The sequence below is a fragment of the Colossoma macropomum genome, unplaced genomic scaffold (assembly GCF_904425465.1).
Source record: "Colossoma macropomum unplaced genomic scaffold, Colossoma_macropomum, whole genome shotgun sequence".
NCBI classification, from domain to species: Eukaryota; Metazoa; Chordata; class Actinopteri; order Characiformes; family Serrasalmidae; genus Colossoma; species Colossoma macropomum.
The window spans coordinates 11851994-11869280 of NW_023494789.1; the positions used below are offsets into that span (position 1 = coordinate 11851994).

A 17287-nucleotide genomic window follows, 5' to 3' on the forward strand; every position below is an offset into this window, starting at 1 on the left:
AACACTGTTGCCTCACTACAAGAAGTTCTTCCCATGTCTGCATACATTTCCTCCAGGTGCTCCGGTTTCCTCCCACAGTCCAAAGACATGCAGCTGGACAAACTGGACACGCTAAATTGCCCCAGGTGTGAATGTGTGTGTGAATGTCTATGTCTGTGTGTCTGCCCTGTGATGGACTGGCAGCCTATCCAGGGTGTATCCTGCCCTCTGCGCCCGATGACTGCTGGGATAGGCTCCAACACCCCACCCCCCCGCCACCCCCCACACAGCACCCACGACCCACAAGGATAAGCGGTTTAGAAAATGTGTGTGTGTAGAATGTAATTGTACACATACTGAAAGGCTTGAACTGTAATCATTATTAACTTTATTTTTATCTTGTAGATGTTTAGATGTTTTCAGAAGACTTCCTACGAGATTTTGGAGTGTCTGTGGAAATTGGTGCCCGTTCAGTCAAAAGAGCATTTGTGAGGTCAGACGCTGACGTTGGACTTTTGGCCATATGGTGTATGTTGCATTCATCTAAATTTATTTGCATCCCTACATTTTTACATTTGCATGTATAGTAGAAGGTCAAGACTGCCTCATTACCTGTTAATTATTTTCCACCACTCAGTCATTTCATTTAGAATTAGAATGTAAGATGGTGTCCCACAGCTTATTTGAACCTTGAGTGAAAAGTGACCCCTAGAACCACAGATAAGAAAATCTTTTTTTACATGTTTTTTACAACAGTTTGCATAAAGGGAAAGTTTAATTTAAACTATATATGTTCAACATTTTCAGCACAAAGCATGACAAATAAAGAAAAAAAAAATAACAATACAGTACATCACATATAAAAAATAAAAAATCAGTGAAATAATATTAAAAGTAATACATTTACAACTGATGAAATAACAGAGATGGAAAGTGAGAGATAAGCACTGATATATTTATGCAAATGAAATGTAAATTTGACAAACTCTGCTTTGAGTTCTTCATTATAAACTATGATGGTGATGAAAATCGGATCACAGGCAAAGATTAATTATTGTGACAACGTTCAATTTTATCGATTTAGTCAACAAAGAATGTCTTAAAATCTCTTCCAGTCAATTCAACAACCTTGACCATGCGTCCATGTCTGCCAACTTGGAGATGAGCATAAACTGATCCACATCTCAATAATGCACTTCTGAAGGGACAGTTGGTCAGTCAGTGAGCTTGTATGGCATCTTTTTGTGTCATGACTACTGCCATTGTAAGTATTTCATGAAATGTATGCTCAATAGCCTCAGTGCTCTCCAAGGAAGAGCTCTTGTACTTGAATCTCTGGTTCCTTCATTCACTGTAAAAACAAACAAACAAACAAACAAACAATTACATTAATGAACCTAACTGCTTTTCAAAGATCTCAAAGACCTTATTGGAGATATACACGTATATATGCAACATACAGTACTGTGCAAACGTTAGAGACCATCTTTTTTTATTTAATGCATTCCAGTCAATACAGTCATTTTTTTTTTTTCTGTATCAGGAAAAAAAATAAGAATATGCATAAAAGAAAATTACACACAAGAGCCTCACAAGTTTAGTGGGCACAAAAAAGTACCAGGTTACCAGATTTCTGAAATGAAAACCAGGGATATTTCCAGTTTGGCGGTCAATATATGATTGAAATATCCAATGTTTTTATCTAGGAAATAAAAAAAGTGGAGACAGTTCCAGTGTCATGAATTTTGACCATGGTAACTGTTGTACTGTAATAAACTATGCTAAAGGCTGACTGATACAATTGGATACTAGCTAAGTAACTTTGTAAACCATGCCAGAAAATCATACAGCAACCTACCACGGTGAGTAAGGCTATGATAAACTATAGGAAAAACACCCCTGGCTGTGGTCCAATAGCCAGACCCTAAACACGCCCCTTGGCTAAATCCAGTTCTAGAGAGACAGAGAAGGCTGCTATCAACATATGCCACATGTCATATATGGATGGCTGAAAATTCAAGTCCCATAACTCCAGCAATATTCTCTAAAACTAAGCGTGCGAGTGGTAGAAGTGGTTAGTAGATAGCAGCAGCTGCCCTCCCTGTTGACCAAAACAAGTACAACACACTGTACGCAGACTAAACAGATCACCTCAAATTAATAAAAAAACATCAGGGCATCACTTAAACTAAGTTAGAAATGCGTTGTGTTATAATATTCAGATCATCTGTGCAGAAATGTTCTGCACAGGTATCATTGAATTTATACACGTGAATCCCCTGAACCTGAAAAAGTGCATTGTTGCCTTCAAGCCTTCATAACTTTGGAATGGTCTATTTTACAGACATCTTACATATATCACAGCACTCAGCAGACACTGTAAAAAGTGGCTCTTCAGATCTACCTAAAAAAAATAACTTCTTGTGGTAACAAGTAAATTAACTAGTTCTATTCAACCTAAATAAATACTTTGAATGGACGATTCTTTCAATCGATGTAGTTTTTTCAAGTTGAATAAAACTTGTTCAATTGCTTTTTACCACATGAAGTAATTTTTTTAGGTAGATCTGACGAGCAACTTTTTACAGTGGACCCTCCTCTGTTAACTTCCGCAGAGGTGTATCAGTAGTAGTAATCCAGTTTAAACAAATGATCCAAAATCCGTTCAGTATCCTGACATGAAATCTCTGTTTTGAGTCTCCATAAAAGTCACATACTGTGTTTAGGTCCAGCATGCTTTCCTTATGTCTCTGTAGCATGTGTAGCGAGTGATCAGAGCACTATGATCCTCAAAACACTCAGAAAAAATGAAAAAAAAAAACTTCTGATTACACCGTATTTAGACTAAAGAGGGTTACCATTCTTATGTCACAAAGACTCTAGTCTTACCATTTCTAAAAAAAGGTACTTGAGCTATTTTTAAAGTCTGTATAGGCAAAAATAAAAAGAAAAGGCACTAAATAATTTTTTTTTTTAAAAATGGCCAAATTTATTAAGATAGCAAAATTATGCCAGCATTCCCTTGTCAAAATCTATGAGTTAATGTAAGCTAACATTCAGCAAGTTCATAGGCATCAGAACAACTACATTATTAAGTGAGAAATCTTTTTTCTCTCCTGTAATATCATGTTTGGCTTTAGTTTTGTCTGCACAGGTTATTTTCAATAACGTAGCCGAAACATTTTTGGACTATGAGTGCAGGTATATAAAAATAGCTTGATTACTCAAGTAGTTTTCCAAGAAATTACTTATTTACTCTTATTTGAGTAATTTACTTTATGCTCAAGTAAATACTCAAGTAAATGATCACTAAAGTAACAGTACTTTTACTTAAATAGGGATTTGCAGTATTTATCCGTTGCTGTTTCTCAGCTGCTGTTAGTTGTTTCCTTCCACCCTTGATAAATTGGTACTATACTTACTATATGGAGGAATCCCTTGAAGACTTCCACACCTGTGCATTAATACAGCTTTCTCCCCTGACTCTTCCTCAGACTGTTTCTTATTCCTCATCTCCTCTGTGTCCTCAATGTGTGGGGATTTGTTCTGCATCAAATCAAAGTAAATCTGCGGCAGGAAGAAATGACCACGGCCAAGCTGAATTTCACAGAATCTGTTCTGTTAAATGTTAAATTTTTAAATACCACACTGGCAGTCTTAATGGGTTCATTCACTTCCCTATAGCATATAAACTGGTGACATTTAAAAGATGGTCCATTGTGATATTCTGTAGAGAAGCTGATTGTAATATCTCATCTTTATAGCATTTAGCTCTGCTACAGAAAACAGAGAACTGTTTTCTTCTAGAGATCCAGTCCGTTGCTGTTTTTCAGCTGTTGTTAGTTGTTTCTAGTTGCTTTTTATTTTAGTTGTGTTGTCATAAATATTCACCCATTTTAATGTGATAATTTATGTCCACTTTTTGAAGAAGATGATGATCTTTGTTTCAAAAAATGTAAAAGAGTTTTCTGTCAAATTGTCAAAAAAGAACCAATAGCTTACATTAACTCCTTGATATGTCCTCCAACACCAGCGTTGCCAGGTTTGTATGCAAAACGATGTCAGAGCACATTCAGGAATGAGGGGTAATTTTTATGGGAGGAGTGTGTGTGTGTTTAAAACATAAAGATCACTACTAAGAAGTGTTTTTTTTCTGAGAATTGCTTTCAGTATTTACAATTCTGCAGGGTATTTTTCACACCTCCAAAATTCAGTCTTAGAAGTTGCGTTTTCAACTTCTTATTATTCAATAAATCAAAATCACATATTTAGAATTAACAGTCCATAAAATCTTACTCCACATCTCAGATGCCCAGATTTTGTTCTGTTGCAAATGTTATTTTTTTGTCTGTCTCCTTTTTTCAATACGAGCTTCTTGAACAGCTACACATCCTTTCAGACCCAGTTGTCTTCTCACAGTGGAAGGATGGACAGAAACACCTGTGGATGTTTTTAGATCTGAAGCAGCTTGATTTTCTCCTCTCTCTCAGTCCCATTTTCTCCTTCCTTATGCTATAGTATTTAATATACAACCTTCAATAATATATATAATCTCCTCCTATATAATATATATAAATTGACAACTTAATTGCTTTTTTGACTGGACTTTAAATAAATGAGGAAAGGAAAGAATTTTGTCTAAGAGTCTTACTTCATTAAATGTTTGCTTGCTTATTAGAGTTAAAATAAAGAGGGAGGGGTAGAAATGCTAACCAGATGGACATTATTTAGAGAAAGCAGCAAACAGCAGTACAACGTACGGGTACGATGAATAGATCACAGGTGAGTATTTTGGTAATGAGATGTGTTTACTTCGTTAGATGTTATTCTAGAAGGAATTTGGAATAGCACTATTCTGAATAGACACACTCAATGATGCGTTTACTTTTAATAAAATATGTGAATAAAGGATTCTATTTTTACTGTTGCAAACACTGATTCCCACTTGATTCATTTTTAAAGCTGCTTTACATACTTTTCAATATTTTTTTTATTTTCTCATGGAGTAACTTGTTCCTTTGTTATTGTGTGGTTTGTTTACAAGTAAACACAGACTGAGTTTTCATATAATATTTGTGTGTATTAACTCTGACTGGGTTTTTCCCCCATGTTATGCTTAAATACAAAACACTGGGAGTAAGAAAACAATATAACAAACAGCAGCACTAAATATGTGTTCCATGTAGTGTATACCTTGATACCGTCTTGGCCATGTAGTGTATACCTTGATGACTGTCTTGGCCTTCTCTCCAGCCTGGATCTGCTAGAGAGATTGTGTTTGTTATTTGATCTGTCTGTATAAGCAAAAGTAATGTGGAACTGAACGTTTTTGTAATTTTCATTCCCAGTGATATTGTCCTCTTTATTTAAAAGTTGGCAATTAGAACAAAAGCTCTGTGCATGACAGTCAAACACATGTCAAGAGAAAGTCTACAAGGCAGGTCCTGGTAAGAAAAGTGAAACTTTTCTCTCAAACACAGAATGGCAGTAACTGTAACAACAAGCTACAAATGAGAAATAATTAACATAAAATTACGACGTACTTTTGTTATCACCAACTTTTGAGGGAAAAGCAGAGAGTACAAGTCTTGTATTGGAAGCAAATCTACACAATAATGCAGAAAAGGTAAAAGGACAAATGCACATTTTGAAAGGCTTCAGCGAGGGCTAACTTTATGCATGAAATCTTCTTGTGGTGATCGCCAGATGCAGGGCCTTCCTCCTTTTTCCTGATTCTCATCTCTTCATGCTATAGATGAACCTGCCAGGACACATTTTGCTCTTTCTTCAGTCAGTATAATGCCCAGATGTGTCTGAGTGTATTTTCAGAGAGAATTACTAGCCCAGTCTTTCTTGATTGGTTTGGATGTTCTTCAAATCCTGAGATTCTCCTGTTTGTTTCCCCTTGTTTGTATTCCCACCTCAATCATTGTAAATGCAATTTATGCAAAAACAAAAAACATAGGGTCAACTGTAAATTACAATTAACATGTTTACCAAATCATTGCTCTTTTTTCACCTATCCATAACTATTATGCACCTTTTCCTTTCTTGATGACTCCAGTTACCCTGTTTAGGTTTATTTAATTAATCATTTAACAAATCATCATTTATTTAGATGTTTATTTTCAGCTGAAAATACGTGTTAAACCTACACTAAACCAAGTAGCGATTGATTGATTTTATCTCATTTACCTCTCTCTCTCTTTCTCTCTCTTTCTCTCTCTCTCTCTCTCTCTCTCTCTCTCTCTCTCTTTTCATCACCCTTTTGCATCTCTGTCCTCAGTGATAACTGAAAAAGCACACATTACACATACATTATAACAGGCTGTCTCTACAAGACCCCAGACAACAGGAAAGGCAGGTACTCATACAGTTAATGAGACAAAATACAGTCTAATGTCCCTGCTGATATCTTAATAATGTTAGCTACATGATGCTATACCATCAATATGCTGGTTAACAGTGAACTTTCTCATGCTGGCTATAGTGTGTTACGTGCTTCATTTGCTCATCTAATCACTAATATAGACTACTGTGGAGCCATTAGCCTAAAGCTGGGAAACCTGAGTAGCTACTGGAGCTATACTAAAACATGCTGATTTAGCCAGCAACATTACGAGCAATTAAAACAAAATTAAAATATAAGGTTTGCATTTTACAACATTAATTTGTTAATGGAGCTCATAAACTCATAGCTAGCTAAATATTTTGCCATAGCGATGTTATATGTTAGTTATATGTTAGCGTCCTCATAGCTAGTTACAGCCATGACAATGAATTAATCCAACCCCAGGCAAATCAGTATAAGTTGATCACTGTGTGTTTAAGCAGATCATCCAGGCCTGTTTCAAGATAACTAAACACAGTGTTGAGTTACAAGTACTATTCAGCTTTGCTGTGTTTAAAAGTCTCCCTGAATGTGCCATTTTAAACCATTATAAATTGGTTAGGCTGGAGAGAAATTTGCACTGTGGTCTCTCTTTTGACATAATTTATAATTTATAGTATCATTATCTCCCTCCACCCCCTCCCCATGCTATCCTCACACCACTTGCTGGGTATGTGTGTCTACAAGGCATGATGGGAGAAACTCTGCTAATAAAGACTGTCCTGAAGTGCTGTTTTCCCACCCCTATTCAGACAAGCCCTGCCTTCCTGTGCTCGGGTTGGATAGTCCACACTCACAAACTGTCAACCTATCTGAAATAGAGGTGGGGAAAAAAACACCAAGGGATGGGCGATAACAATAGTTTTCATTACAGTCCTTTACCAAATAATACCAATGCTAATATCTTGATACCGAAAGTCTTCTTGTGCACATTTAATAGGTCATTTTCTTTATCTACCTACATTTGAAAGCTTTTGAATTTGTATTAAATTAACTGCCTCATAAACTGCAGAAGCAAAACACATAAAGGGCAGATGCAAAAGTACTTCCTATCCTACACATTTATTTGCTATAGTATTGTTTTTTCACAGACTGATTAAAAATAATACTTGATCGATAAAATGTTTTCCTTAAAGTTCAAGGAAGGTCCATGATACTTCCCATTGATTAACCCCTTAAGATCCCAGGCCTGTTACATAGTAACGCTTATTATTCAGTAACTTCAAGGACTTCAATGCAAACAAGGTGAGCTATTCTTAGGTTACAGAAGTGTGTAATACAACTTAAATCTGGCCATTTAAGAGGTTAAGTGGATCATGGACTGGAAAACTGCAACATATAATTGAAACGATTGCATTATATTGTGTTTTATATTGCAGTAAATTCATGAATACACCTCTGCAACACCCCTCTGATCGAACCTTAATAATTGCCACATTACGCATCTAACAGGTTTTTTATTAATTTCCAATAGTGCCAAAAGTATATAAAACACAGAGAACAATACATTGTACAGGTCACACTGTTAACAAAATATAGCGTATTAGGCTACTTTTGTAGTGGGTACATTTGATAGCTTTCGTGTCACCTGAGGTAACAAAAACGTCCAACAATTCTATAAACAAACTGTAAAAAATTTTTTTCTGTTGAAAGTTACGCTTATGTAAACAATACATAAAATAATTGTAAAACAGAAATAGAATCTTTGTCAATCTTTGGAAGTCCTTCCAGAATACGATGGTATCGTTAAATTCCCAGAACAGCAAAGGATATAAATGTCAGGAACTTTTTTTTAGATACAAACCCTTCTTTAACTTTAATGTTATTGATAAAATTGTTAAGTTATGTGGTAGAGCCCACACCTTTCCCAGTCAACAATCTGAAAAGTACAGACAGAAACATACATGATCGAGAACTTTGGAAGAATATGTCTCTGCATAAGATCACGTCATCTGCACAATGAAGTACCTATTGTTGGTGTTGTTACATGGAGAAGTGGGGCATCAAATTCTTCAATAAAAGGAGTCAGAAGAAAAGAAAAAACCCAACCGGGCTGGAAAGCTCAGAGGAAGCAAGTGAGATCTAATTAGCTCCAACAATCTGTAGTTAGAGACAAACAATAGTACAATCAATACATCATAAACATTGTTAATTGGAAAAGTAACTAACAATTAGTTTCTGCATTTGGAGTGTCTAAAAAGCAGACTTCTGCAGATTCTAGTAGTCACAATGGTCATACTAGGACATTTCCACGATGGAAATGACCTAGCAGCATTATATTTTACTTAAGCCAAAGGGGAAGTGGGTCTTGCCCTTCTGCACATCCCTGCATAACTCCAGAAGTGTGAAAGGATAAACATAACCTTTCTAATATGCAGCTGGAAAAGCCTGTGTAATAAATATTAGCGGAAAGGCACATAGGCTCTTTGTAGGTCACTTTAAGTCTTGTGTTTTGTCTGTTGCAGAATATTTGAACTGTCTCTGGCCAGACTTGCAGCACCAATCAGCCACAAAGCGAGTGGAATTGTCACCACGATCCCAATGACAATTCCCATTCCTGACCACATGACTCCATATGCAGATCCAACCACTGATCCGACAAGAGCACCGATGGTAGCCAGTACTATCAGTGCTGCTGGTTTTAGGTAATGTCGTGCAAGTGCTTGTATCTCATCCCGATACTTGCTTTTAATTGCCACAATGTCCACTGGCTGGTCATCTTCATTCACTGCAAAAGGATAAAAGAAAGGGGTGGGGTTGATATGAAGTAAATATCATTATATGTATGAAACAAAGAGTGGCATTTTTAGTGAAGGCACTGATCTGACACTGATCTCACAAATCTCTAAAGGTGATGGTGTGCAGCACCACTTAGCCGAGCATCTAACCTAGCCTATTACTGTTATTTAGCTATTCAGATAAAGTATAAAAACGATAAAGTTTTAAAAAGAGCTATCAGATGTTTGCAAATACTGCCATATACTTGCCATAAACTCACATGTGTTTATGGGTGTATACATGAGAAGTGGACTGGGTTACGACTCAAAAGATTCGAGGACCACTGACTGAAGTGCTGTGAGAGCCATGGACTTATGTCTATAGAATTATACTCACTGCTCGGACGGTCCCCCTCGGCACTTCCACGTCGTTGCCTAAGTGCATTTTCCTCGGCCTGTTTTTTATATTCAGCAATTCTTGTCTGATACCCCCTTTTCAGCTGTTCTTCTCTGTCCTCATACATTTTTTTCACCTCTGTAATATTTTGTGGCGTGTTCTTCTATATGTAGTCATAGAAAATCTGTGGCAAGAAGAAATCACCACAGTTTCCTTCCACCATCTTCTGTATTTCCTTGAGGAGCTTAGGGATCTGGGCTTCAGAGCGGAGAACGTAGTGTCTGTTTTCACATTTGTCCAGTAGTTTGCTTGCATTCTGAATGTGCTCTTCGATTGTGGGATCCTCCACTTCCTCATCACATAGAAACAGCACCATAGTGTGTTTCCAGACCCTTTCAGACAGCAGCTCCATGTGCCGGCTTGCTGTTTTAAGTTGTTTTACAGAAGGCAGTTCAATAAGGCTTTCGACACGCAACACCAGAATCAGAGCATGGGGTCCTGGAGGGCAAAGGGTCACGCTTCTGACAATTTCATTTTTAATTTTCTCAGACGTATTATAAATAGCTCGAGGATTCCATCCAGGTGTGTCCACCAGACAGATCCTTCTTCCTGCAGCCTCTCCCTCACGTAAAATGCACGACCCTATCTCACCCTTAGGCCCCTTGCCACCCAACAGGAATCTGGCCACTTTGCTTTTTCCAGCTCCAACTCTGCCCAGCAGCACAATCCTGAGCTCTGAAACAGAAGATAATGAAGTCAAAAACATTAATATGTAATTGTAGTGGAACAAGCACATACTAATGTATCTTGACACATTTACATACTGATTCACTCAGATCATATTAAATTAATTCACAATGGAATCAACATGTCCAACCTTCGTCTGCTGTTGAGATTCTGTGTGCCGTGGTCATTTTGGTTGGCACTGGTTTTCCTTTATGAAGGGCTTATGACTTTCACTTTAAACTTCCCTCTGACATATTTTAATCTGAAAACTGTGAAAAGACAGTGTAAGTTCTATGAAAGCTAAACAAAACAAGTCATGATAAATGCAACCTGGACAGAAGAACAAAAAAAAGTCACAGTATTTAGCTTCAGTAGGAGATAAAACTGCTTAACTTGCATAGTACATAAACCTACGCAGCCTAAGAAGTGAAAACATTTTGCCCTCATAATGCTAAGCTTCAGACCACTTATATTAACAGCTATGAATAAGATCTGGCTACATTAATGTTACAGTTACAGTTACTGTTGTTGTTTGTTGGTTTCATTTTGTGTTGCGGGCTCAGTCATTATTTTAAATCACCTATTGTACAGTATTGTCTACATCCAGCTTTTTGTAAAAGATGATAAACCTTAGTTTAAAATGTTGGAAGGAAAAATGAAGGAAAAACATTTAGGAAAATGATTGTTGGCACAATAAGCAATGCTAGGAGCTACATTTCTGACATATACAACTTCTTTATTCCTTTTACAAACACAATACACTGTGACTCTATTTCTGAAGTAGTAAAAGTAGTAATCGAACTGCTTACTTTGCAAGATAGATCCTCCATTAGGTTTTTCCTTGTACTAGATTTCGCATTTAAAATGGCGTTGCTGAGTGCTCAGGTACAGCAGGTACTTCCAAAGAATTTAGTTTGTTATCAAAATGGGCGTGCACTTGGCACTCATATACCAGGAAGAATCGAATAAGGAACCATGACGTCCTGTCAGGTGATCTCAGTGCAGCATAAAGGTAACTATGGTTCACTCATTGTTTGTTAATCCAACCTCTCTACACGGGCTGAATTAGAGGAGCAGGAGTAAAAAAAATCTTCCAAAGTGGTTCCAATTTTCAAAATATATATTATATATATTATATATAATATACAATCAATATGAAATATATTAATACAATAAAATGTATTAATATGAATTGTGTAATAATAATGATGACATATTATAGGCCTATATGACCTATATCAACAAATTTATGATACCAACCCTCCAGGGCACAGATTGGCTAGTCCATACTCACAGGTAACCTGCCTGAATAATACTGCAATTGGATGGGCATTAACAATAATTATTCATTTCAGTCCTATATCAAATAAGTTATGTTTATACTCATTGTGCTGTAAACCACCTCATACCACAATACCTGCTCTCATGTAAAAAATCCAACATATCTGTCTTATATGCTATGAAAATATGCAAATAGATATATGTTTATTTGTACTCTCTCATACTTTACTCTTTATTTCTGCCTAATATATGTCCATTGTTGTTTCTATTTTTAATTTCTGCCTAATGTATGTAAGTTTATGTGCAGTTATATGTTATCTATCTGTCTGTCTAACTATCTATTGATCTGTCTATCAATCTGTCTGTCTATCTAACAACAACAACAACAACAACAACAACAGGTTATAAACATACAAATATCATGTTTATTTGTTAATTATAAAAGGGTCTACAAAACCCAGATAACAATATACTATACAGGTCACACAGGTTACAAAATATAGCATATCAAGGTACAAAAACCTTTGTAGTGGGTACAAACTAATATAGTTCCACTATCACTTCTTGAGGCAAGAAGAGTGTCCAAATAACTTTGTAGGTCAATTCTAAAAATGTCCTTTTTTCAGAAAGTTATACTTACGTATGAAAAAAAACCTTCCTAATAGAATAAGTAGGTTATTTATGAAACACGTTCAATCGGATATTCAATGGTGACTTTGGTTATGAAGGTATAGCTTTCAAAGAAGCATTACAATGTTGATCTTGCACCAAATATATTTGGCTGTTGTGCCTATTGAAATAGAGATAATGTGTGTATGGCTCTTTCCTTTCTGCACATTCTTGTATTGTTATATAACTCTCTCAGTGTAAGAGGATTATGGGTGGAAAGAGTACAGAATATTCCAACTTAAGTAAGATTACTGTTGCTGTACACAGTGCAAGTATCACTTATGGAAATTACTCAATAATTACTCAAGTAATGAGTTACTTTTTTGCATGTTTGCAATCATTATCTGAAAATATTTCTGAGTTGGCTTGGCTACATCCTCGGAATGCTTGTACAAAGAAAACTACAGCAAATTTGACTTTAGTGCTAAAGGAGAAAAGTGTACATTAGTCACATATCCTTCTGTGAAGTTTTGCTAATTTTATGAATAAATAATAATGAAACTGATTACATCAACTAAAAAATATAATTTACCTTCTTGATGAATCAATAATGATAATCAGGGTATTCTGATTATTCAAATTGCAGACTAAAGATTCTCCACAAGGGGGGGCTATTAGCATTCAAATCTCTTTTGTGTTCGGCCTTAAAAACAGAAAACCCCCATGTAAAGTAATAGACCCAGAATCAAATGAAACATACCTAAGCTAAGAAGTTGGCTTTGTTTAACGACTAGGTCTGGTCCAACTGGTGAAGCAGATATGCCCTAGCTAACAGGCTAACAGGCTCCTCCAATAATATTCCAAGTTAGACTAAGTTGCATTTTTTTAGGCATTTTCATTATTCATCAGGCATCATCTTTTTCAAGAGAGTATTTTGGAAATAGTTTGGTTATAGTTTGTCATTTTTAATGTTGTCTGGCATTTGGGAAAAATGAATAAAAAAAGAATCATCAAAATAACCAGAAGATTATTTGCTTCCAAATGTAACTGTCAATGATGGCCCTACCGCTCATTTGCTTACTTTTAATGCTGGCTTACTCTAACAAAGTTAGCTAACTAACAGGCACTCACAATAGAACATATAACAAACAGCTTTAAATTTAAAATAGTAAAATAAAAGTAAAAATGAAATTAAAAACAGACAAAAAAACATTTGTTAGAGTGAAAGCAAATGAGTTTTAACCTTTTTTTAAGCTGAAGAGACTGTGATGTTTTTTTATAGATGAGGTGAGGCTTTAATTGTTCACTCGCTCTTGAAAGCATCATGACATCAATATTTGGAATTGGCACCACAAATAACAGTCTCCATTACTATGTCCAGTGTTCCATGAAGATGACTTGCAAAACTGCCCCAGTGACTGACATTACAGTCACTGCTTCTGGTTTCAGGCAACACAGTAGCTGTCCTAGTAGCTTGTCCCAATTATTGTGGCCACAGTAACCTCCATACTCTCTGTCTCAGACATTTATGAATGCATAAACAAAGTGACAATGTGCAATATTTGTGGACAAATAAACAAAGTAGCAGTGCAATAGCAATATGAGTAGAGAGATGTAATGTAATGTCCAGCTGGTGCCCAGTAGGCCTGTCCTGTCAGTGGCTCAGTACACAGTAATGTCCCGGGACAGTGATGAGGTGTTGTACAGTGCAATCACTGTTGATATAAATGATCTCCTGTACCGTTCTTTGCTACAGCATAGCTAAATGAGTCTGTTGCTGAAGGTGCTCCTCTGTCTGACCAGTAGGCCATGGAGGGGGTGTGATGTATAACTTACCCCCAAGTGTAGAAAAAAAAACGAGAACTAATTACTGGAGGAGACAAAATCTAGTATAAAAGTACACTGCCCTTACTTATTTTCGTAATCATTTGTTTAACTTTGTGTACTACTACAAAATAACAAATAACAAAATCTATTTTGTATTTTAGTGCAAAATATTTTTAAAATACTTTTTTTTTTATTCATGTTTATGAATGCATAACATCATTCACCCAAATCCCGGTCTTCTTTTAAATGTATTTTTTAGTTTTTTAGTCTATTTCCTATTTTTTTTTTTTTCAGTGAGGCTTCTTGACAGCTACACATCCTTTCAGACCCATAGTTCTGAGTTGTCTTCTTACAGTGGAAGGATGGACACCTGTGGATGTTTTCAGATCTGAAGCAGCTTGATTTTCTCCTCTCTCTCAAAGATGAAAGCTTTATACTTTTCCGCACTTTTGTCCTGTAACAGCACTAATTTCTAATTAAATTTTCATTTTTTTTTTAACTTTATGTTTTTCTTCTCTTTTAATTCATTTGTTTTAATCATGTGTTTAATTTCTATTCTCCTACACCTTTTTAAACTTTAATTTGAATTATCTTTGTATTTTCTTATTTGTAAAGCACTTTGGATGACCAAAGTGTATGAAAGGTGCTATATAAATAAACTTGCCTTTCTTTTCCTTAAGTGGCCAGGGCCCACCGTCAGGTTCAAAGTTTTACTACACACTTCTATAACCTCAGAATAACTCTGGAATTTTAATGGGTTAATTAAATTTTTTGCTGCTCCATTAGAGGCTAAAGGGAATTGGCCAAGTTTTTTTAGTTACTGCAGCAGTATTATGTCAAGGGCAAATTGGATTTGTTGCTTTACCTTGCAAAGTGGTGTTGTCACATGAAACTAGGGCTGATTAAGGGTGATTAAGTGCCACTAGTGCTCCCTGCTTCTGTTTAGTCTACAGGATTCACAGCAAGGCAGGGTAAGATGGTGGTCCCACATGCAATGTGTAGAGTCAAGCTCAGAATTATTTAAATCAACTGTATGATTGCTTTCAGATACTGCTGTCGCTGCTGTTTGTTTATTTGTTTTTAGGAAAGCCAGGGCAGTGTGTGAAGAATGCTGAAATGGTGCTAAAATGGATGGGGGTGCTACCGGTTTCTTTAAAGTCCCCTTTCAACCTGACCTGACCTGATCTCAAGAAATGCTGACTGTGATACATGTGCTCTGCTACACGCAGACGTTGCTACACTGATTGCTAGCACACACTCAATCCTTTCCTCTTAATGGAGTGGGTAATGTCTCACCCTATAATTGGTATGTTGTAAACTGCTGTGTCACCAGTTTTAGGGAAATGTCTAAAGCACTGTGGGAATTTACACAGTACAACCAATTTTACAATCACATTTTATGGACAACAGTGTCATAAAATGGCACGTCTTCATAGCAGAAGCAATAACAGACTGTATCTATGCTTCGGGTCTATAGGCAAACTGCTGATTAGTAAATAATATTTGTTGTATCTCAGCTCTTTGGGACCATATTGGTTATGCGGATCCATGAAAGCACAGCCTTTAGTGAACTTCCAATGTTTGATTTATTTACTATTATGAGACTGAAATTAGTTAAAAATACCAACAAATATCATGCCATCTGGTTAGTTAGAAGTTTCCTTGCATGTCTCAAAGACATGTAAACTGTAATAATTAAGTATGTACTTGGCATATCGTACCACAAGGTTAGCTTGCGAATGATACTGCTAAAGCTTTAAAGCTCACATCCACTATGTTGCAGTCACACTGAATTATAATACAACAAAACAGGGTTGCGTTAAGATGGCACATGTGTGGTAATTGGGCCTGAATGTTGTTGCGACATCCTCGACCCAATGCAAGACCTCACTACCTACATTATATATCCAAAAATATCCAGAACCTCTCCAGTGAAATCAGTGAATTTAGCCACAGTAATAGGCACTTGATGCTGACACTAGTATTCCATTGCTCACACACTGCTTGCATAATCTCCATAGAACAGCATTGCTAATAGAATGAGATGCTCTGGAGCAACTGCATGTTAACCTTAGGTCACTATGCTCAATACCAAGCATCAGCTAGAGGGGTATAAAGCCCCCATAGCAAACACTGTTTGCTATCTGGTGTCGACCAGAGGAGGATGGGTTCCCCTTCTGAGTCTTGGTTCCTCTCAAGGTTTCTTCCTGTTGCTCTTAGGGAGTTTTTCCTTGCCACTGTCGCCACTAGCGACGCTCATGGGGGCTTGGACCCGGATTTTTCTGTAAAGCTGCTTTGTGGCAACAGCTGGTAAAAAGCGCTGTATAAATAAATTTTGCTTTGCTTTGCTTTGCTAGCATTGGGCTATTGAGCAGTGGAACTGTGTTCATTGGAGAGATGGAACTACATCCAATGCCTCTGGTATGAGTTGGAGTGGTGTTTATGCTTTAGAGCTGAACACAGTCAAATCCTCACAGCAATGTTCGAACATCTAGTGGGCCTTCCTGGTAGAGTAGAGGCTGTTACTGCAGCAAAGCAGGGACAAATTCTCTATCAGTACCTTTGATTTCAGAAGAAACACTGGATGAGCAGGTGCCTACAAACTTTCAGATACATAGTGTATATTAAAGACTAAGATGATCTGATTCTATTGATCTGATGAGGTGATTGCGTTCACTATCTCTATTCTTTTACGACTGTACGAAGGGTCTCGGGGGAGATGAATACAGGATAAAACTGTACTGTGTATAAAGCCCTATTCAGGTTAGTTTTGCATAAGGGGGTGGGGCAATGTGGTTTTACTGGCATTTCTCAGTGATTTTAGTCTCGTTTGAACGCAGCCATGTAAGTCATTTTTACTGACTGCACACTTTCGCATCAGTAAAGATTCCAGTGTCTTTTACCTTCTGCAAAACGAGCCACAAAAATAACCTCTGGTTCTTTAAATCCAGCAAATCGACATGTTGGTAAAATGCTATTGTATCCTGTGGAAAGGGAGTTTCTTAAGTATGGAGACGCTCGAAGAAGCGTTTACTTGCGTTCTCTGACAAGGCTGAAGTCAGATTTCTATTCGCCAGTTTTTTGTTCAAATTTTTTCCATTCCACCTTAACTGTTGCACCATTAAGGTGTAATGGGAAAATCTGAGCAAGAAGCTGGCAAATAGAAGCTGACGTTAGCGTCATTGTTCTTTGTGATTAAAATCAAGCCGACGTGTAATGTTATTGTCCTACCTCACAAAAGTACAGTAAGAAAGGGACGAGGTAGAAATTGCCTCAAAGTGGACCCCATTACTTGGAAGCAGGAACCAAACAACAGTAGAACATTTGGGTAAATTACATGTGGGTATTAATGAGACATCA

At 36.8% G+C, this 17287-nt stretch overlaps 1 protein-coding gene and 1 long non-coding RNA gene across 2 annotated transcripts; both read right to left on the bottom strand.

Annotated features, from left to right (window-relative positions):
• Positions 1-454: 454 nt before the first annotated feature.
• On the bottom strand, positions 455-4072 carry LOC118807501. The gene is made up of 3 exons (XR_005007225.1): positions 3982-4072; positions 3402-3546; positions 455-1330 (listed from the first exon to the last, which is right to left on the bottom strand). It is a non-coding gene; the product is annotated as an uncharacterized LOC118807501 (long non-coding RNA).
• A 3747-nt stretch (positions 4073-7819) lies between these two features.
• On the bottom strand, positions 7820-11130 carry LOC118807917 (GTPase IMAP family member 4-like). Its single transcript, XM_036570103.1, has 4 exons — positions 11020-11130; positions 10362-10479; positions 9485-10219; positions 7820-9098 (listed from the first exon to the last, which is right to left on the bottom strand). The coding sequence occupies exons 2-3, from the start codon at positions 10396-10398 to the stop codon at positions 9648-9650; spliced, it is 609 nt and encodes a 202-aa protein (XP_036425996.1). The 5' UTR covers positions 10399-10479; positions 11020-11130; the 3' UTR covers positions 7820-9098; positions 9485-9647.
• Positions 11131-17287: the final 6157 nt, after the last annotated feature.

Excerpts from the sequence above, each read along its gene's own strand:
- LOC118807917 (XM_036570103.1), bottom strand. The coding sequence starts at position 10,398 with ATGACCACGGCACACAGAATCTCAACAGCAGACGAAG. Across the intron at positions 10,220-10,361 it reads AATCTCAACAGCAGACGAAG|AGCTCAGGATTGTGCTGCTG; the intron begins GTTGGACATGTT and ends CTTCTGTTTCAG.